The 22,170-nt window shown below is 34.0% G+C and overlaps 1 protein-coding gene across 4 annotated transcripts in view; it reads right to left on the bottom strand.

Moving 5' to 3' along the window:
- Positions 1–17,390, bottom strand: part of LOC6037653 (transmembrane protein 64) — a 28,707-nt gene extending 11,317 nt beyond the window's left edge. The window contains exons 1-2 of one of the 4 annotated variants that reach the window (XM_038254681.1): positions 17,334–17,390; positions 9,042–9,865 (exon numbers count right to left, since the gene is read on the bottom strand). In XM_038254681.1, the coding sequence (XP_038110609.1) occupies positions 9,042–9,829 (788 nt within the window). In that variant the 5' untranslated portion in view covers positions 9,830–9,865; positions 17,334–17,390. Of the gene's footprint in view, positions 1–9,041; positions 9,866–16,664 lie in introns of all 4 variants that reach the window. The other 3 variants (XM_038254678.1, XM_038254679.1, XM_038254680.1) reach the window with 3 other exon arrangements.
- Positions 17,391–22,170: the final 4,780 nt, after the last annotated feature.

The raw sequence follows: 22,170 nt of genomic DNA, 5'->3' as shown, positions 1-22,170 counted from the left end.
ATTATAAGTTTATCAAAAATGTGAAACATTTCAATGAAATATTTCATAGGCGTTCAAAGCACCGGGAAGGCAAAGCAGAAAGTTATGGTTCTAATTTCCTTGAAATCTAGCAAAATGTTATACAACATATCGATTGTTTTGATGTTAACAGCTTATTTGAGACCTAAAGAATGCCATTACTAACATTTCCGTCGAAAGTTGTGCGGTTCATAAGCAAAATCAAGTGTCCGGAATTCGAAGCAAAGGTGTCCGGATTTCGAATCAGCTTTTATCAGTGTCCGAGATTCCAAGCACAATAAGTCATTTGATTTCTAAAATTATGATGAAAAATTGTTAGAAAATTTTGCCTGAATTTTCTTAAAACTGACTGTTAATACTACATCCTGATGATATTTCTACATTTCCAACTTGTTATATAATTTTTTGCCAGCTATAACAGCCGAATCTTCAATTATAGGCAGTATATTGTATAGAATGTAGAACTCTATTCTTTAGGAAGTCCTTCATACGTCACACACTGAGGCTGATGACGATGGACTTCTTCAAGATTTACGCGAGCTGATACTTCCCGTTCACACTCGTGAAGGTCTTCTGTTCCTCCATCTTCTCATTCTTTCGAGCATGACTATCGATTACGTCTTTTGACTCGTTTTTCCCACCTTTTCCTCTCCGTTCGTAGGTGAGGTCAGTTACATGATTTATTTCCTTCCACACATTATTAGCTCACAACTTTCTCCCGGTTCCGAAAAGTCGTCGCCGGACTTGTGACGCACATCTCAAACTCGTATATCTGCCCAAAACAGGTTTCCGAGATAGTCTCCTCCATATGGCATGGTATATTCCACATGCAATGAATCCCCCCAGAGCCGAATAAAGTCGCTGTCCACATGTGCTCCCAAGTCCCACGAGTATGGTGTGATGCAAGTTAGTCGCGAGTTGATGAAGCTTGATCAAACGACAGTTAACCTCGTTCTAGTGACTCTCCGCTGAGAACAGCTGTCTCTGCTCCAGTCTGTGACGATTTCACACTTGTTCAGTGGCTCAAGTTGAGTGCAGGTCATTCAAATTGACTCCAAGCCACTCAATTTGATTGTTTCGGTGATTTTCATTTTTGAGAATTCCAGATTTGAAATTCTCCTTCAAATTTCAAGAAAAACGCAAAGCGAAATGCTTGATAACAAAAAACCGAAACAGTCAACCAGAATCTCAAGCGTAATTCCGACCACGTACGTTCCAAGAAACGATTCGCAATTACTCCAACAACAAAAAACTTCCACTGAATCTGTGGTACATAATAACTGAGGTGCATTTACATCACCAACCACTCCGTGTGTGTGAAGTCAAGCGAACGGAAAACGTGTTCGCAGACTCCTGTTGCTCGCACAGCTATCAGCTTTAGAGTACAAAAGCGTTGCGTTGGTTGTCTCAGCGATTAAACGCAATGAACTTGATCATCCGTTTCACGGTCAGTTCCGGTAGCTCGCGAACCAGTCAGTCACTACTTCAGGCTTGATTATGAGGTTGTTTTTGTTTCATTAGCGAGATACGATCGATTTCTCAGGTGTCAAATGTCTGTTGGGATTCTGATCTAAGATATTGTTGCTGTTGAAGTGATACAAGCGAGAAGAATTAATTTCATTGTATATCAATGTTTGTCGCAGTTCATTGAGCGTTGGTTGAGTTTATTTTCACTTTTTGTTTGAAAACGTAAACTGAAGTTTTGTTGTGATCGAAAAAGTCCATGTCCATGTCCATGAATACAATACAAAATAAGTAAAAATAAAACAAACAAAAAAAGAGTTTTTTCATAGTTTTCGAAAATCATAGCCAGGGTGGCCACTTGAATCCCATTTTCAAATTCCCGACATTTTCCCGATATTTTTCGGGTTATCAATATTATCATTTAATAATCATTGCATAAATACTGTTGTCATACCAAATGAGCAATTCTCTACCCAAACCGGAAATGGGGGCCATCCCTATGACCAAAGAAGCCATTTTGTATCATTGGTTCACCCATACAAGTCTCCATACAATTTTGGCAGCTGTCTTTACAAAATGGTATGTAAATATTAGAAATTCTGTAATGTTTGAAGGAAGATCAGAAAATCTGATCAATTTGGTGTCTTCGGCAAAGTTGTAGTTATAGGTACACAGAACAAAAATCTCGCTGATTTTTTAAATTACTTCTTTTTCACAAAAAAATAATTTCCCAAAATTGGTATTTTTTTATTTTCGAGATTTTTTGATTATTTTAGAGGTCCAAACTCCGTGTCTTTTGAGCCATAGAGAAGTATGCCAAAAATGTTGCCGTAAAATCGCAAATATTTTACTTTTAGTGGCTATATCTTGAAAACGAGGCAGTACTTTTCGATTGAAAATCAAATTGACATAAAAAATTAAGTATAAAATTTCGATTTTAAAAATCATTTTTTTTAATCATAGCTACACGGAGAAAAAAGAGTTCCCAAAATCGTGAACAAGCGTTCATGAAATTCGGAACCACGAATAATGTGTTCAAATTGCATGGTATGTTTTTCAAAAACGTACCATGGATATTGAACACTTTGTTCGTAGTTCGAAATTTCATGAACGCTTGTTCACGATTTTGGGAACTCTTTTTTCTCCGTGTAGGCGTCAATGTTTTTGACCATACGTCTCTCCAATTGCATAAATGTTTTATGTACCTATACCTTCGAAATTTAGGGCAGTGAATGACCAAGAAGGTTAAAGCTGCCAGAAATAAATGAATTAACAACAACAACAACATACCTTCGAAAATATGCAAATTATAAATGAATTTATGAAAATATTTTTCTTCCCTAAACTTTTACGTTTTCTACTGATCGTTGGTATTTCTGATCTAGAAGTAGTTCAGAATTGGTGATAAGATTGAAAATACTTTTATGTGATTTAAGAGGCCTTAATAAGCGTCATACAGTGTATTCTAAATTATTAACAATCGATTTTATAAGTTTTTTCAAAAAAAAAAAATCAAATTGTGGTCATATTTTTTGCCCCCCGGATTTATTGGGGAAATTAAAAGGAGGTAGGGGCAAAACCTTGAAATAAAATGAGATGAAAAATTGTAAAAAAATAATCAAACTTAAAATTTTATTTAACCTTTAAACATGGTGAAACAATAATCTATTTTTAAATTATGTAGATTTACAGATTTAATATTCAAAAACAAATTTTGTTCTCAGTATTTTAATATTTTCAATTGTATTCAAATAATTGAATTGAATAAAGCAGGTATGAGACTATGACACACAAACAAACCCGCACTTTTTCGTGTTTGACAGTTTGCCAAACTCGAAAAAAAAAACTCAAAATGTATGCAGGCTGTCATTTCTGCAAACAGGTATACTGTCAAACTGTCACAGAGTGCGATTTGGTTTGCCATAGTCTAATACCTGCTTAACAATTCAAATTGTATGCAAAACTTTAAAAAGAAACACAATCTTAAAAAAATAAAAGTTTATAATTTCTAATTTATTACGAAAAACGATGGGATTTTGTTTGATAGATCATTTTTTCCAATAAAAAATAACGGGAATAAAGCATCGAAAATCGATGCAGTGTGACGACGAAATTTTCTAGCAGAAAAAATAATAAAAATTGAAATAACAAACAAAAGTCTCAACATTTGAATGAAAAATATGTTTTAAAATGCATTTCACAATAGTTTAGTTGTTTCGCAATCATTAGTTTTAAAAATGTTGTCTGGCAAAAACTTTTAAAAATATTTGTACCACCCTTAGTAATGTGACAAAATGAAACATAATTATAACTTCAGACAGGTCATAAAACGTTGAAATCAAGCTCTAGTTTCGAATTTTGTTTTAAACAGCGTTGTTGTTGATGAATTTTAAAGTTTTATTTAAAGGATTCTTCAGAGTAATTTTTTTCATTTCTGATGATTTATTTGCTTTTCTTTGTGATGAATTGAAAGTTAGGTGTGACAGTTTACAAATTACAGGATAACTTAGAAAAAAAAATCAAAAAATTCTCCATTCGACGACCTCAAGAATCGAAACATTCAAGCTGCGCTACTAAATTTCAACTCATTTGTAATCCAACCGTGATTCCCCTGTAATTCCCACTGCTTATCTCCCCTGATGACGACGGCGTTGGAGCCAGTCGATTGGCCGTTTGCCAATTCAAAATGCAATTTAGAATTATCTGATTGAAAACATGCTGCTACTGATGGCGATTCGTTGAAGTTGTGACTAATTTCCGCAGCCCATTTCCGTCAGTAAACAGTATTTATCAGGAATTGAGTTTTGTATTCCACATCCACTGCGGTATCGCATCATGACTTCGATTTCGTCGTTGAAGTTCGAGTGCAAAAATCGGTAATAAACTCATTCCGAAAGCCGTTGCCAAATGACTTTAGAGACACGGGGCCCACAACTGCTGCCTGGCTGCCACATGCAATTATAGGAACGTGTCAATTTGCGTGGGAGATGGGGTGGCCGCTTGGGTTGAATTTTCCAGCCGATTCGACTCCAAACCTGTAAGCCAGGAATAACCCTAGTAGCGAGCTGTTGTGCGCCAATAAACGGTCGGTTTTATTGGCCACCGAAAATCGTTGGCTAGTGGCCAGTACCGAACGCCGCCGCCGCAGCACTCTCTCTCGTGAGGGGGAAATAAACCACGCGCAAATGCTGACCGGGTGGAAGTTTTCGTTTAATACACATCAACCGGCAGTAATGTCGAGTGTTGAATTTTGGGGTTTAATTTACTTTCCGCTCCAGATACGACATCGAACACGAATTTGGGTGAGATTGAGTGGAACTGATAGAAATTGATTTGGTCGCAGGAAATTTCTCCAATGAAATCGTTACAAAAACTGTAACGAATCTGTTGTTAGACTTGAAATTAGCTTAAAGAATTAAATCTATCAAAACTTCTCAAAGTCTGCCAATAAATGTCACCGAATTCCTCAGAAGCTCAATTATTCTATACGTGAAAGAATGACGCCAACTGGAAACATACAGTCACGTGTGTGCACCGCCAGTAAGTTGCGCAAACCATAGCGTGCAAATAGTAATTAAACATTGTGTAAAAAGTATAAACCATTGTACTAATCCATACACTCCACACAAGCGCTACTACCAGTGCGGTTTTGTGCACTCTTGAAATTGCTTTCTCTGCGAATTATGGTCAGAACGAGTCGTGCTTATTGAATGATTGAGGATCGCTTTCAAGTAATAGCTCAAGTTTTATTAAGGTCTTTGAAGCAATTGAAACTGAAGATGGCGAATCTACTGTCATTTAGAAACCGTACTTGATTTTTTTTATCTTGTGAAGGATTTAAAAAAAAAAAAAAAAAAGTTGATCTACTGTTAACATTATCTGTCATTGTTAATTATTAAATATCATTTTAAACTAGCTGCTAAGTACATATTTTATATATTTTTTGTTTATATTAACTAGTCCGGTTAACAAAATTTAAATCTAGATCACTATATCAAAACAACCAGTACGCCATGGGAAATGATTCTCCGATGCCCAATCAAAATATTAATAAAAAAAAAACTAGTAGAAAAATTGTAGATCTTTCTGGAATTTATTTTTTCAAGTTAAATAACTTATGCGGTTTGAAAAAAATAAATAAATATTATATATAGGTCCCAAACATATTAAAAGCCAGATCAGAAAAATTAAAATAAATGTTGTTACAAAATGCTTTTTAAATTATTACAATAAAAAATGCCAATTATCATAGAATCGATTTTACAACTTTTTTCAATAAAAATTTTGAAGTGGGGCTGAGACAAAATATGTAAAAAAGATTTGTTTCGATAAATTTTTTTTGAGGCTTTTAAAAAAGGAATGTTATAGGGCGGCTTTAAATATTTTCTTAAAATCAGAAAATAAATATATCCTAAATAAAAATTCTGTTATTATTTGGAATAAATTATGTCTTTTTTGTGTATTTTTATCAATTGGGACGCTTTTAAGCTTATATTTTTAAATTAAGAACTTCGGGACCATATATCATACTTTGGGAAAAAATGTCTCATTGATAATTGGCTTTTTTTATACAAGCTTATGTGTAATAATTTTTAAAGTATTTAGTGATAATGTTTATATCTATTTAATTTTCCCAAAGTCTGATGTTTGGTCCCAAAATTCTTGATTTAAAAAAAGCCTAAAGCGTCCCAATTGATTAAAATACAGAAAATAGATTATAATTTATTCCAAATAATTGACGAATTTGTATTTTGGACATATTATTTTTGGTTTGTTCCTTATGACAATGGTAATGACAAAAACAAATCTTAACTAATAATATTGCAACAGCTCCACATAAAAATTTTCATTGAAAAACTTGTAAAACACTGTGCTTTTTAGAAAACATTTTAAGACAATGTTTTCATTTTATATCAAATGGGACACTTATAAGTTATTTTATATTAAAAGCTTTTTGAGGTCATTGGTTACCCATGCAAGTCTCCATACAATGTTGACTGCTGTCCATACAAAAATGGTACGTAAATATTCAAACAGCTGGAACTTTTGAGTGAATTTTCTGATCAATTTGGTGTCTTCGGCAAAGTTGTAGATATTGTTGAGGACTATTGAGAAAAAAATAGGTACACGGAAAAAAAATGCAGATTTTTTAATCAACTTTTTTTTCACGAAAACTCAATTTCCCAAAATACGTATTTTTTGATTTTCGAGATTTTTTGTTATGTTTTAGCGGACAAAAACCCGCAACTTTTGAGCCATAGAGAAAAATGGTCAAAAAATCTGCCGCCGAGTAATAATTTTTTGAAAAAATAGTGATTTTTGGAAAAAATCGAAATTTCATGGAAAAACAAATTTGACGTAATTTTTTAATGTAAAATTGAATTTTCAATCGAAAAGTACTGTACAGATTTTTTGATAAAGGGCTCTGTTTTCAAGATATAGCCACCAAAAGTTTGATTTTAGCGAAATATTTGCAGTTTTTCGATTTTAAAAAATAGTGACCATGAGAGACCATTTCTAAAAACATTTTTTACAGGATAAAAAAATATTTTTTTCGAAAAGATCGGAAAGTTTCACGAATGTTTCATGTTCTAACATTGAAAATCGGACCAATAGTTGCTGAGATATCGACATTCGAAAATGGTGGGTTGTTTTGGTGAGACTTAAAAAACTTCAATTTTCATGTTTCTTTTTCTTAAATCGGCTGCATCTCAGAACCCCGAGATCCAATCTTCAATGTCTTTTAGACAATTTTATAGCCAATTTTCTGAACTTTTCAAAAAAAATATTTTTAGGAATTGTCACTCATGGTCACTTTTTTTTTTAAATCGAAAAACTTCAAATATTTCGCTAAAAGCAAACTTTTGGTGGCTACATCTTGAAAACAGAGCCCTTTATCAAAAAAATCTGTAAAGTACTTTTCGATTGGAAATTCCATTTTACATTAAAAAAATTACTTCAAATTTGTTTTTGCACGATATTTTGATTTTTTCCAAAAAACACTATTTTTTCAAAAATTCATAACTCGGCGGCAGATTTTTTGACCATGTTTCTCTAGGCCCAAAAGTTTCGGGTTTTTGTATGAACAACTGCCAAAATTGTATGGAAATTTGTATGGGTGAACCAATGACACAAAATGGCTTCTTTGGTCATAGGGAAGGCCCCCACAAAGTTTTTTTGTTGCTCATTCTCAATTCATGTGAAAGCACAAATTCTCCGTAATAACTTTTCAGAAAATTCATTTGGCTCTATCTCAATACTTTGGCAAAATTCAAAATTGGGAATTTATCCATCAAAATTTTTAATATTTTTGAAAAAGTTTTGTTAAACTCAAATACAGCATTTTCAATTAATTCTTTTCACCGGCTCTTCACAGATCAGTTGTGTTTTGGTAAAATTTTGCAGTCAAACCCTTTGTTCAACAACACCGAACTCCAAAGCGTTTGACGATTGTATTTGTGGGCTGACACTCGAATGCTTAAGCATACCTACATATGTATGAGGCCAATTCGACAAACGACTTTGGACCGTTCACGTAATTACCGTTGAACATGGCATCCGAGCGCAGCCTTAAGTTTTTTTTTGTGTGTGGAACCTCTCGTGGCCAAGTGGCGCTGCTTGAGAAGGTCTGCCGCCGTGTGTGTCTGGAACGTCTTTGCCGGCGGCGAGTTGCCGCCGTCACGACGAAGACGACGGTATGCGGATATTGTTATGCATTCAGCGGAACGTGGAGGCAAAGTTTTGGATTTGGATATTGTTTGACGAAAGATTGTATTGTTTTAATCTTGCTTGAATTTGATTTTTTATTTTTTTTTGCAGATTTTGTAATGGGACCATCCATAAACCACGTGGACACTTTAGGGGGGGGGGGGTATGGCAATTGTCCACGCTCCATACAAAAAGTTTTTTTGTATGGACAATTGTCCACGAAGGGGGTTCGAGATTCCCAAAAAAGTGTCCACGTGGTTTATGGATGGTCCCAATGTAAGTTTTACAAAACTGAAAAATGTGACAAGGCTTGCAGAGAAAGTAACATCACACGGTTGGAGTCACATGGTGGTTACCGATGATCACCTATATGGCTGCTCCTCTCTTTTGCCACAAGCTCCACACACAATTAAATTGTTTGCCTCTGGAAGTAACTGAACGACGACGTGTCAATTGTATCGTCGTTGGCATAAACATGAGACACTTATTGCCTGCCGTGGAGGATATAATATTTGCACGACACTTGTGCAAATACCTACTAGAAATAAAGTCCCAACACAAGCCTGGCTGGGTTGTCTGTTTGCGATTGTCGTTAGCACCCTCCCAAGTCGGCCCTATTAGGAAGGCAGCAGTTTTGAAAATTTGACAACGTAGAAAAGCGGTAGCATGAGCTGTCGAACGAAGGCCAAAGTCATTCACCGATTTGAAGGTTGCGTCATCGTGGAAATTTTACATAATTTTGATAGTCAATATTCTTCAGATCTTTTGTTAAAGATCTGAGATCGATTAAGAGTTGAGTGATCTGAGTGTTATTTGTTATAATAAAATTAACTGAAAAAAAATCTACTCACTTGTGAATCGGCAACCGCGACTGCATGCTCTTAATGGTATTGTGGGCGATCGCCACCCCCAGATTCGCCCCAATCACCACCGTCAGCAGACCCTTGATGAACCCGAACAGATAGCCACTGCTGATGATCAACACCAGGTAGCCCACCGTCACGGGGAAACTCACGATCGTAAACAGACACAGAAAGATGCCGAAAATGATCCACGAGTTCTGCGTCTCGATCCAGTACAGAATCGACTTGGCGTAGTCCCGGAAGGCGTAGATCACGAAGATCAGCACCGCAACGACCACCACCGGCAGCAGGTAGTTGAGGACGGGATTGCGCGCCACGAACCGTTGCAACCGCAGAAAGCAGTAGCTGTCGCGCATGTCTACGTCGCCGGTCTTGTCCGGCTTCGGCTTTTGCAGCTGCAGATGCGGATGGTGGTGCTGCTGGTGGTACCGGTTATGCTCTAACACCAGATGGTGATGGTACGCGACCGAAGACGAGCCGGTTTTCGCGTAATGCTGCGGCAGATCCAGGTCACAGAAGAGGGCTGCTTTCGCTTTCGTCGGGGGTGACACGACCTCCTGGTGGTAGTCGTAGCCGTAATCGTCGTCGATCGACAACGTTGGTGGACTGATCCGGCCGGCGGCGGCACTTGAGAGTGACGTTGGCGGTGGTGAAGGCGGTGGCAGTAGGAAGGTTGGCGACGAGGCTCGGAGAAACTTGTCTTTTGCGGTTTTTGCTGCTGTTCCATCATCTAGTTCGTACGAGGTGGTGGTGCTTTTGGTGGTCCTACTATCCATGGCGCTCGACGTGGCCGCGTCTTACCAGCTCATCAACTGCAAAAACGGATTTTCACCTGATGAATTACAACTCTGTTTGCGAGTGCGCGCGCGACCAACTAGCCCAGTTGAGCGCTGAATACGAAAAAAGTGAGACCCCAACCGAGGGAAACTAGCGAGAGAGAGTGGCCCCATGCGGGATATAGTCTTATGTACAGTAGGAGTGGGAGGAAAGCAAAGGGTTTGTGCAGTTTTTTGTTTTTCTTGTGTTTAAGGTGTGGGGTTTTAGTGAAGAAAGAACAATTATAATTTTAACGGTCGCAGTCAGGCAGGGAGAGTAGTCGCTTGGCAAAGAAATTTCATCATCATAAAAATACGCTTTACGGCCTCCCTCGTCCCTACTACGTGGGAGTGGACGGGAGGAGTGGGTGGTGTGCATGACAAAACAAACGAAAAGAAAAAAAAACAGTGTCACGAAGTCAGTGATGCTCTAGTTACCGATGTTGTTTTGAATGAACATCTTTATTATGCGAAATTGTCTAAGAATACCGAAATTGAAGGTCAAATGAGACATTTCTATCAATTTGTTTCTATTCTGTTTCATTGTAATGTCACAAAATTTAACATGTGTAAACCTACCAGAGCAGACTCCCGTAGTAAAACTAATGCGTTGCACTATTGCAATGTTTTATACAGGCCTGAAATTTAAAAAGGTCAATTATCTGATTATCTCCTAATTTTAGATATTTTGTTGTTGCAAGGTAAACATAATGTAACAATGAACCTTTTAGTTAAACTTAACTATAATTTTGTTTTAATTAATGTTTTCTCGTGAAACATTGTACCCAATTTTGCAAAAAAAAAAATGAAACTGAATCACTCAAAATATATTTGTTATCATTTTATAGATCATGTGCGGATATAAGTCCCAAATCGAACTAACATTTCAAATAGAAAAATGACACACTTTGTACTCAGCGCTATTAAAAATGTTATCGTTGGAACACTTCAAAAAAATATACTAAAAAGTTCAATTTGTTGCCAAACTCTATTTTTTCAGCACATTGACGTAATTATCCAACTCTGCAAGCTGCGAACAAACCCAAGAGACATTTTAACCCTCTGCAACCCAACCCCGCGGGTTTCGATCTAAAATTCGCCAAAAATCCAATTTTTGATCTTTTAAAAGCATCGGAAAGAAGAACTCTTAAAATTTTAGAAAATTTAATGGTTGGAAGTGTGACTTGTTTTATGTGGCTCTGCCTAAAAACATTGGCATTCAAAATCATTTCATTTTTTTTTTCTTGGGTCACCTTGGCCGCATTTCTTACTAACATAAGTATGCAGTAATTTTTGCAGGGTACTAGACTATGCCTCTAAGCATTTTTTTTACAATTTACATAATAATGGTATCGTTCTATAATATAAAATGTGAAAAACAAGCAAAAAATAGAAAAAAAGTGTCTGTAAAAACATGGAAAATTAGATAGGCAAAATGTAATGATAGGAGGTAGTAGAATAGGCCAAATACTACTAAAACAAACATAAACTAAACAAGATAAATGCAAATTAAAATACTAAAAATGAAACCTGAGAAGTAAAGTTTTTTGTAGAACAAAAGTTGCTCAAAATGACCTCCTGAAAACGGGAAAAATAAAAAGTTTCGAGAAGAAAAATTGGGCAATCAAACCATCCACATTAACGACCCCCGGGTCTTTTGTGGTCTCTATTACAAGTTTCTGCTCGAACCTAGGAGTCCGAAGGCTTGAATGGGGAGAGCACCCAGAGGCAGTCGAGGGTTAATGTATTATTTTACTTTTATGGATACTTGTTGGTTAATAACCAACAAAAAAAACAATTAATATTTTATTGATCTCCATTGTTTCAAACTTAAACAAACTTATAGAAAAACAGCCATACTTTGCTGGCGTACTCAAAAATTCAGAAAAAAAAATTATTTTGCATCAAAAAATGCTTTAAAATTGTTATTTTCCGTTACTTAACTGTAAAAAACCTAAGTCATGTCATTTTGTGGGATATTTTAAAAAAGTACTTTTCGAATTCGCAATAAATCAGAGAGGCATTTTTCTCATTTTAAACAAAAAAAGTCATTTTAGAATTCCGTGTAACTTTGCAGTGTAATTTTTTAGAGTATAACAATGTTCTACAATATTGTAGAACAGACAAATACAAAAAGTTTGACGTATAAACTTAAGGGGTTTTCATGTATTATTCACGAGTTATCAGAATTTACGAAAATGTTGTTATTTATAGGTCATAATTTTGACTAATTTTGAAGAGTTTTTAGAAGGTTTAACCCCTAAAAATCAGTCGTGTGATTTAAAAAAAAATATCGAAAAGTTCAGCTAATTTTACAGATGAATGACAATTTGAACGTTTTGTAGGCTCGTAAATTGCAATTTGTTCTAAATTTGTCAGGGAGTTTTCAAAACTTTTATGTTATTGCTCCACCCTTCTCGAAGGGTGAGATAAATTTGCCTTTGGAACGTTTTTTCTGAGTTAATAAAAACATAAATATTCAAAAGTACGAACATTGTCTCAGCAAATCTCTGATACTTTGAAAAAAGATTATTTTCCGATCTTTTTTAAATATAGGTGAAAATTCTGAATTATTCCTTTAAAAAAGTAAGCATTTTGCTTCATAAGTATGTAAACAAGCTTAAGAGAGTTTTTGCTGCAGTCCTTACATTTAAAATTGTCGTTTATGCAACAAGTTGCAAAAAAAATGAATGCTGAAAATACTTTAGATTTTGCGATGAAAAGCAATGAAATTGTATTTCCGAGGGAATTTCACTGAATATGGTTTAAACTAGAGGTGGGCAAAAAAGAGCGAGCCGCTCAAAGAGCCGGTTCATTGAGAAGAGCGAACGAACCGTGGCATGATTTTTGTTATGAGTATAATTTATTGAATTTACAATAAATTTGTTTTTGAGAATATTTCAATGTTTATAAAAATTAATCCCAAAAGTAAAACAAAATGCAAAAAGCTTTTCATTGTACAACTGATTTTACATTAAAATATTACTGGAATACAAATTTGAGCATTTCAAATTGCATAATTTGTAAAATATTACCAAAAATCTACTAAATAATTTAGAGATTTTGGAAAAAAATAAATCATTTTGTCCTGTTAAATTTCAGCGTTTATAGACTTTATCGATAGAATAAGAATGTAGAAAAGAGTTGACAGAATGTTTCCTCCAAATAAAACAATTCAGGTTCGAGTAGAAATCTTGACATAGAGACCACCAAGACCTATGGTTTTCAAAGGCATCTTCTCGTTTTCAGCTTTAATTTTGTTTTATCAAATAAATTATAAAAGTTCAAATAACTTATAAAATCACACGATTCTTAAAAAAGTTTGATATGTTATTGAGAATTCAAGGCAAATCCCACCATAGGGCAAATAATGTTTAATGTAGGTCGAAAAACTGGGTTAGAGTTCAAATTTCACATTTTTGACCAAATCAACAATTTTAATTTTTTTTTATGGAATCTATTTTCAGATACCCAGTGCACATAACTTTGTTAAAAGTTTGAAAAAATATCGATCCGGTTCGTCGGCCGGACCCGTTTTTTACTCAAACGTACATCAAAATGACATAGGACAATTATGTGTAGAACGGCAGTTTAGTGCAGCAATAAAAGTCAGGTAATTCTACCAAGTCTGGATTAAAACCTCAGGTAGATTGAGAAGATTAAAACTATCAACTTTACCAATTATGCCTTAAAACTACCTGCTACTAGCCATATCAGCCCAGTGTGATCATGTCATTTCATGATTTTTTGTTTATATTTGATGGGTAATTCTCCGCCAACTCACACAGCAGTTGCCCCGACCCCTCTTCGATTTGCGTGAAACTTTGTCCTAAGGGGTAACTTTTGTCCCTGATCACGAATCCGAGGTCCGTTTTTTGATATCTCGTGACGGAGGGCGGTACGACCCTTCCATTTTTGAACATGCGAAAAAGAGGTGTTTTTCAAAATTTGCAGCCTGAAACGGTGATGAGATAGAAATCTGGTGTCAAAGGGACTTTTATGTAAAATTAGACGCCCGATTTGATGGCGTACTCAGAATTCCGAAAAACGTATTTTCATCGAAAAACACTAAAAGTTTTAAAATTCTCCCATTTTCCGTTACTCGACTGTAAAATTTTGGAACATGTCATTTTATGGGAAATTTAATGTACTTTCGAATCTACATTGTCCCAGAAGGGTCATTTTTCATTTAGAACAAAATTTTTCATTTTAAAATTTCGTGTTTTTCTAACTTTGCAGGGTTATTTTTTAGAGTGTAACAATGTTCTACAAAGTTGTAGAGCAGACAATTACAAAAATTTTGATTTATAGACATAAGGGGTTTGCTTATAAACATCACGAGTTATCGCGATTTTACGAAAAAAAGTTTTGAAAAAGTTGGTCGTCATCGATCATGGCCGTTCATGGTCACTCGCGACAGACACGGACGACGAAACAAAGAGAAACGCAAAAAGTAACTTTTTCAAAACTTTTTTTCGTAAAATCGCGATAACTTGTGATGTTTATAAGCAAACCCCTTATGTCTATATATCAAAATTTTTGTAATTGTCTGCTCTACAACTTTGTAGAACATTGTTACACTCTAAAAAATAACCCTGCAAAGTTAGAAAAACACGAAATTTTAAAATGAAAAATTTTGTTCTAAATGAAAAATGACCCTTCTGGGACAATGTAGATTCGAAAAGTACATTAAATTTCCCATAAATGACATGTTCCAAAATTTTACAGTCGAGTAACGGAAAATGGGAGAATTTTAAAACTTTTTAGTGTTTTTTCGATGAAAATACGTTTTTTCGGAATTCTGAGTACGCCATCAAATCGGGCGTCTAATTTTACATAAAAGTCCCTTTGACACCAGATTTCTATCTCATCACCGTTTCAGGCTGCAAATTTTTGAAAACACCTCTTTTTCGCATGTTCAAAATGGAAGGGGTCGTACCGCCCTCCGTCACGAGATATCAAAAAACGGACCTCGGATTCGTGATCAGGGACAAAAGTTACCCCTTAGGACAAAGTTTCACGCAAATCTAAGAGGGGTCGGGGCAACTTTTCCCGATTTCGTGTGAGTTGGTAGAGAATTACCCTGATATATTTTATGATTCTGGGCTATAAACGACTTCAACACATGAATTAATTTAAAACAAACTTTCAGACAATTTTAATTTAAAAAATAATAAGAATCATGATACAGTTTTAGACGATTTAAATAAATAATTTTATCAAAAATACCCAACCATTACCAACGCAATCCGTACTCAGTTATCGGAAATTCATGCCAAAATTTCAAATAAATCGATTCAATCAAAAAAATCACAACAGTTAAATTTCATGAAGATGAAAATCAAACGCATAGTTATTGAGTCGTCACCCGAAAATCCGACGCTAAATCATTGCTTTGTTCCAATTTTAAATTGCAGCTAATTTATAGAAAATATTTTGATCCTTTAAAACAATGTTTTAGGGATGATCAAGCTTAATCATGACTTCTACAGTAAAAAAAGTCATGTATTTTCAAAAATCAATTCTTAGTGGGTATAACTTGATAGCGGCGCACGATTTTGACATTTGTGTTAAGTACTTTTCGGTTGCATGTTATACTTATAAAAATAATTTTTTCTTTGGTTTTCCAAAACCTTTTTTTTAATTGGCAACACTGCCAAATAAATTTTGAATATAGTTATAAATGGGGCCATAGCTCAAAAGATGAGGTCCTGTTTTTAATTTATCTAAAAGGAGAATTTTCATAATTGCTATTTTGCGCAATTTTTTTTTTGTGTGAAAAATCAAATTAAAAAGTAGTATTTATTATCCATAGTGTAACTTTTTTCTGTGATCTCTTAAGCCCTTATTTGTAACTTTGCCGAAGACACCAAATGGATTGGAAAATCGTTCTCAAGATAGATTTTTGAATGCATGAATAGACTAAACCCGGAATTGACTACAAAAATATAAAAAAATAAATTGATTCGATTTTCAGAAGTTCTTAGAAGATTTATCGAATCGAAACTACGGATAATATATGTTATGGATTATCGAGTACGGATTGGACAGTAACCATATTTATTCTAAAACCAAATAACTAAATTTAGCTAGAAATTAAGTTTTAATAATTGAATTGAAGTATCAATCAAATGTCATTTGTAATCATTCGACATTGATTAACTTTTCCCCAATAGCATTCTTGCGGTCTCCACATTCCATAACTACCTTTCGTGCTAGAATTGTTGCATAATGCACACACACCCCACATCCCTCCCCTCTCATCGACCGCATATTGCACATTAGGAGTGTGGGGGGAAGCAGGAAGTAATAGTTCACATTTTATGCTGATGATGGCACATTTCCGCCGCCCGGACCTCACTTCTGCCCGACCTTTTCAGATGACGCAAGAGACCAACCCATCAGCCTTGTGCTTGCTGTACATATTCGGGCTCGGTTGGTCGGCAAAGGGAAAGTTCATGCAATCCGGAACTACTTAAAGGCAAGACACACAAATACACACTAACAAGAGGTAAAAAGCAGTAAAAGATGAGGGGGTGGTGGGACATTAGAGCTCCAAACAACTTTCCCCACATTAGTGTGGCCAGGAGAAAGGAGTAACGGCCCAAGGTCATTCGAAACAGGAAGTTGGGGGTGGAGGAGGGTGGGCCCTGTTTCAAAACAAAAACAACACCGTCAGCACCGGAACAAGCATAATCCGGACTGGCCAACATAAGCAAAACATACATACAGAGTGAGAGAGAGCTGATAGAGTTGGGGGAGAAAAATCGATACAAGAGAAGAAAACGCCACCAACTTTTTTTTTAGAGGAGGAATTCCCGTGGGGGGTTTTCGTTGCTGCTCTGCGCTGCTTTTGTTAGATGTTTCGAAATTTTCATGCACCAGTTTTGTTGTTCTTCTTGCACCAAATGCCTTCGGGGTTAGTTTGAGCTCTCCCGAAGATGAACGGATTGCAGATTTTGCTGCACTTGCTTTCTTTTGCCACTCTGGGAAGCTGGATGAAAATGGACCACTTTTGAAGCAATTTTGTTTCATTCACTCTACTCTTTCACCACTATTTTCAAGCTGTTTGCCAAAAACTGATTCCAAACAGGATTAACTTTTCTCACACGAAACACCTCTGTACAATAATTTAACACCACTTTTTATCCCAGAATAAAAATGCTAAAATTAATCAATCTTGAAACAACGCACTGCTGATGAAGCTGCTACGTCGGAAGCTGCCAATTCCATACTGGCACAGGTCCGGGGAAATCAATCGCTAGGGAATTCCTTCTCGTTGGAACCTGTCCAGCATCTGCCCCCTTCTCCAATATCCAAAAATCTCTCGCACACGTGTGATTCCCGTCTCGTAAATAATACTGCAACTGCTGACGGCCGCGCGCAGTGGTAAATTATTGCTGGACTTTTGCACGGTACAAAATCCCCCACCTCCCGTGGAGGCAACCGCGACGAGTTTGTTTACCTGCGACGAAGCGCGCACGTTTTGGAAAGTCGAACCGCGCTGGTTGAAGTCTCGCACTACACTGAGCTGAGAGCAGCTGCAGCTGTCAACAAAGCGAGAGAAAACTTGTTTTGATTTGGTGCGTGCGATGTGGGGAAGAAGCTTTTCTCTCTCTCTGAAAGCTTTGCGGTTATGCTGCGAGAGTGGGGAGCTTTTGTGCACGGTACGGTGGGGGAGGCGTAGAACACGTGGTATGGTTTACCGTTTTTCTTTTATGTTGATTAAAATTTTAAAAGCCTCAAACATTTTAATTGTCTATTACACCGACCAACTAAATTCCTGCGCATTTGCAATTCGAGGTAAGCAAGGACACTTGAGAAATTATTTATATTGAAAAGATAAAAAAAATGTCGAAAGGTTTCATATTTTAACTTTGAAAATTAAACTAATGCTTGTTAGCATTTCCAAAAATAAAGTATCGGAGGTGCTCTTGTTTCAAGAAGTATTCAAAAAAATAAAAATGTTAAAATTTCCGAAAGTTATTACTAGGGCTAGTGAATTTTCACGATTTCGCGGACAGCGCCAAATTCGTGAAATTTGAAGATTTCCGTGAATTTCGTTATCAATTATCTCAATCATTGCTTAGAAATAACAACATAATAAATATTTCATCAATGAAGACTTTTAAAGTAAATTATATTCGTTTTAAATTGAATGAAAACCATTAAAAGAATTGTTAGCAAAACATACATTAACATAAAATTCTCGAGTTTTTTTTGAAAAGGTCCTATAAACAAAATTTCCAATTTTTGCTTTTTGGGTGTTTATGAAACCGCCTTGAGTCAGGGGTATTCAAAAACACCCAAAAAGCAAAAATTGGAAATTTTGTTTATAGGACCTTTTCAAAAAAAACTCGAGAATTGTTACTTCTTTTGCTGAGAACTGAATGCTACGAATACTTGAATAATGTTAACATAAATCAGTCAAAGTCAGAAATATTTTCTCGGAATCATCAAGTTATCACAAGGATGATATCATCAATCATTTGACTGTAGTTACCAAAAGTTTTTTTTTATACAAATGTTGGCTTTTATACCAAAACTTATTAAAATTGACTAAACAAGTATTTTTTGAAAAGTTTTTGAAGGATTTATTTTTCTAAATCTATTAAAAGCAAACATTCATATAAAAGTAACATTCAATAGAAACAGTCATCTTTCCTTAAGTCTATGTACCATTGACCGGAGGAGCAAGCAATAAGAATAGAATAAAAAAAAGAATTCCATTAGAGTAGAGAAAAATATTGAAAAAATAGAGAAAATGATTAGTATTTTTGATATATAAAATCACCTTTAAGAACATTTCAGATTTATGCTAAGTTCTGTTTAATTTCAACGATTGCAGATTATATTATTTTTGCATCTTGATTTTTTTTTCAATTCAATTCATTTTATTTACCGAAATAACAATTTTACATCTTGTGGCTTGTGGCTGGTTCATAGAGATATGGTGTTCCTTGCAACTATTTCTTTTTCATTTACCGCTTGGTAACAGAAGGTTCTTTAAACGCAAATAGTCAAAAACTAGGGAAAATTTGGCCAAAAAAACCTAGTGAGATCGATAACTTGATTTTTATTTTTATTTTTGAAAAGTGAGAATACGTTTGCCCTACATTTCAAAATAAATATAGAGCTCATCCATAAACCACGCGGAAAGTATTTTTGGAAATTAAGAAGAAAAAAAATTGTGTTGCGTTCAAATTTCGTGAAGAAGTTTTATTAGCTTATTGAAAAATAATAAATAATTAAGCAAAAAAGCAGTTTCTGTTATTTTTACATCAGATTTTCACGGTTATTTAAAAAAAAGCAGTTTCCGCGAATTTTCCGTGAAAATTGGCGTTTTGAAACTAGGGCCCCGTGAAATTTGCAATTTTCGAGTGTGAAAATCACTAAGCCTAGTTAAACAGGTTATAACGTAAACGTGATTATAACTCCAAAACGGCGCAATTTATTAAAAAAATAGGTATTTTTCGATTGCAAATTTTTTATTGCGTATTTTGACCACATTTTCGATGTTTTTCAAAAAAATAAATTCAAGGCTCTGGATCGGATTTTTACCATTATGCACTATAACTCGAAACGTCTCTTGAGAACCATAGAACATATTAAATCCCATCCTAGATCCCATCTCAAAGAAAAAAGGAAAAGGTCTCGGAAAAGGTTTTCATATATTGACGTACTCATTTTGTATGGCCAGTCCACAAAATTGTATGGAAAAACTAATTATGCACTTAAGAAATTTCATCCAAATGAATTTCCAGTGAATTTCCAAGAAATATATACACATTGTTTAGTTTTTTTTAAGTAATAAAAATATTGTTTTTTTTTCAGCCCAAAAAATTAGGGAACAAAAAAAGTTCTAAAAAGTAAAAAAATTCAATGGAATAAAGGTTTGCAACAGGGCGTGCAATCAGTTGAAAACATTTTTAAATGCATTTTCCTGCGGTGATAATCATTTTAGCATGTTTGACTAGATAAAAAAAATGATTTTTTCAGAAAATCCGATGTCCATTTTGCCATTTTTGCAGACTCATTCTACGCACGTCATTTAAATAGAAAAGATAATAATTAAAAATTGTTTACAAAAATCAAACAAAAAAATTACATTGTGTTATTAATGTTATTACTAAGCTCTTAATGAATATTTATTTTAGTTCAGTTTTTCTAGTTGCTTTAATATTGCTAAAATTAAAAATATAACAGAATTACTTTCTATATAAATTTGAATAATAAAATACTCAAATAATAAAATAGTTTATTCAGTTTGGAACGAGTACTGAGATTTGATCTCTTCGAAAACAATAATGTATTTTCAAAAGTTTCAAATAAAAAAAGAACTTTTTGCCAACATTTTTAAACAAAAATATAAAGAAAATCACTTCGTATAAATATCAAATCTTCGGATAGTCGAACCCCAGAAAAAAATGGTTGTCTTGTTTCGTCGATGAGTTCAAATAAAGGGTCTTAAAGTGGAGATAAATTGAGATGGAAAATGCATTGGTCATGTAACAGGCAATCAACTACTCAAATTTGACTAAAATAGAGTTACGGGACACGTTATTTTTTTGTTTCTTTATTTTTAAGTGAATTAAAAAATTGATATTTTTGCGAGAATTTTTTTAAAGATACTTAATAATTAAGGTGGTTTAATTAAATTTTGAATTAGAACTTGAAAACATATTTATAAGCAACTTTTTACAAAATCCCTATTTGCCATTTTTTTTCAAATCTTAAGATAATATGTATTTTATTTTAAATTTTTTAAATATTTCTTTCATGTTTATAATTGTATATATTTATTTTTGTTTATAATTATAAGGTCTAAAATCTTAAAATGCCAAAATAATAAAAGACATCAAAATTTTAAATCTTCAAAACATTTAAATTTAAGAATTTGTAAATCTAAGGATTCAAAAATTCAACTGAAGTCTATACTATTTCAAATCTTAAGATAATATGTATTATATTTTAAAAATTTAAAAAATTTCTTTTATGGTAATAATTGTATATAATTCTTTTTGTTTATAATTATAATGTCTAAAATCTTAAAATGCCAAAATAAAAAAAGACATTAACATTTTAAATCTTCAAAACATTTAAATTTAATAATTTGAAAATCTAAGGATTCAAAAATTCAACTGAAGTCTATTCTGGAACCTTCGAATAATTCAGGATATTCGAATAACTTCTTTTTTTGTCAAAATTCGGTACTTTTACCTAAACTAAATGACCCCAAGAATGCTTCATATGAAAACATATGACTCCGGATTGGCTAAATTTAGGAATTGAAGATTTAAGTACTTAAGAAGTTAGGAATTCAAAAAATGAGGAATTAAAGAATTGAAAAATACTTTTTTTGAATCAATGCATTTAAATTTTTTTTAAGATCTTGGTTTTTGAAATTTGTTTTACCTTAACCCTTTTAAGCCTGAATTTAAAAAAAAAAATAGTTAATTATGGGAAAATGATTCTTATGACCATACGAAAATTATAGGCAGGCCACTTTTGAAAATTTTCATTTTTGGGTCATATATAACCCATCAAGCCTGAATGGGTTAAATTAAATTTTTAATTAATCTAAATTCAAATATATTTAGTTTTATCATAAATATTTAATGTCTGACATAAATATTTTCAGATTTATAATCGTGGATAGGCCCTTTGGTTTATGAAACCGACTTTTTTTTCATAGCCGCACGCCGCAATTCGAGAAAAGAAGAGAGTGGATCGAAAAAAGGTACAGCGATGTCTCCAAAATACATTGAATAAGTCCAAAAAGCATCCACAAAATGTTTTACTTGAAATGTTTATGATAATGAAATAAGTATTTTTTTCAATTTTTAATAGTATGCTTTGTTAAGCATAACTTAAGGCACAAAACAATCCTGAAATGAGCCAAATAAATTAAACCGCTCCTGATAACAATGCAAAATAAGTTGGTGCTTTGCATAGTAGGTCCAAAATACCCTATTTTTTTAAAAACATCTTGGTTAGTAAATTTGTTATTCTTTAATTTAAATTTTTTGGAACTTTTGAATTATGAATACCTAAATCATATTGTCTTTTACCCCAAAAAAATGGAAAGAACAGATACATATCTAGAGTTTTTTTTAAAAGGTCCTATAAACAAAATTTGCAATTTTTGCCTTTTGGGTGTTTTTAGCTCCGCCTTGAGTGAGGGGTATTCAAAAACACCCAAAAAGCAAAAAAAATAAAATTTGGTTTATAGGACCTTTTCAAAAAAAAAAAAAAAACTCAAGATATATGTGTAGAAACACAGCAGAAGGGTGTGAAAAAAT

The sequence above is a fragment of the Culex quinquefasciatus genome, chromosome 2 (genome assembly GCF_015732765.1).
Source record: "Culex quinquefasciatus strain JHB chromosome 2, VPISU_Cqui_1.0_pri_paternal, whole genome shotgun sequence".
Lineage (NCBI taxonomy): Eukaryota > Metazoa > Arthropoda > Insecta > Diptera > Culicidae > Culex > Culex quinquefasciatus.
This window is presented reverse-complemented; position numbering and strand designations above follow the sequence as displayed.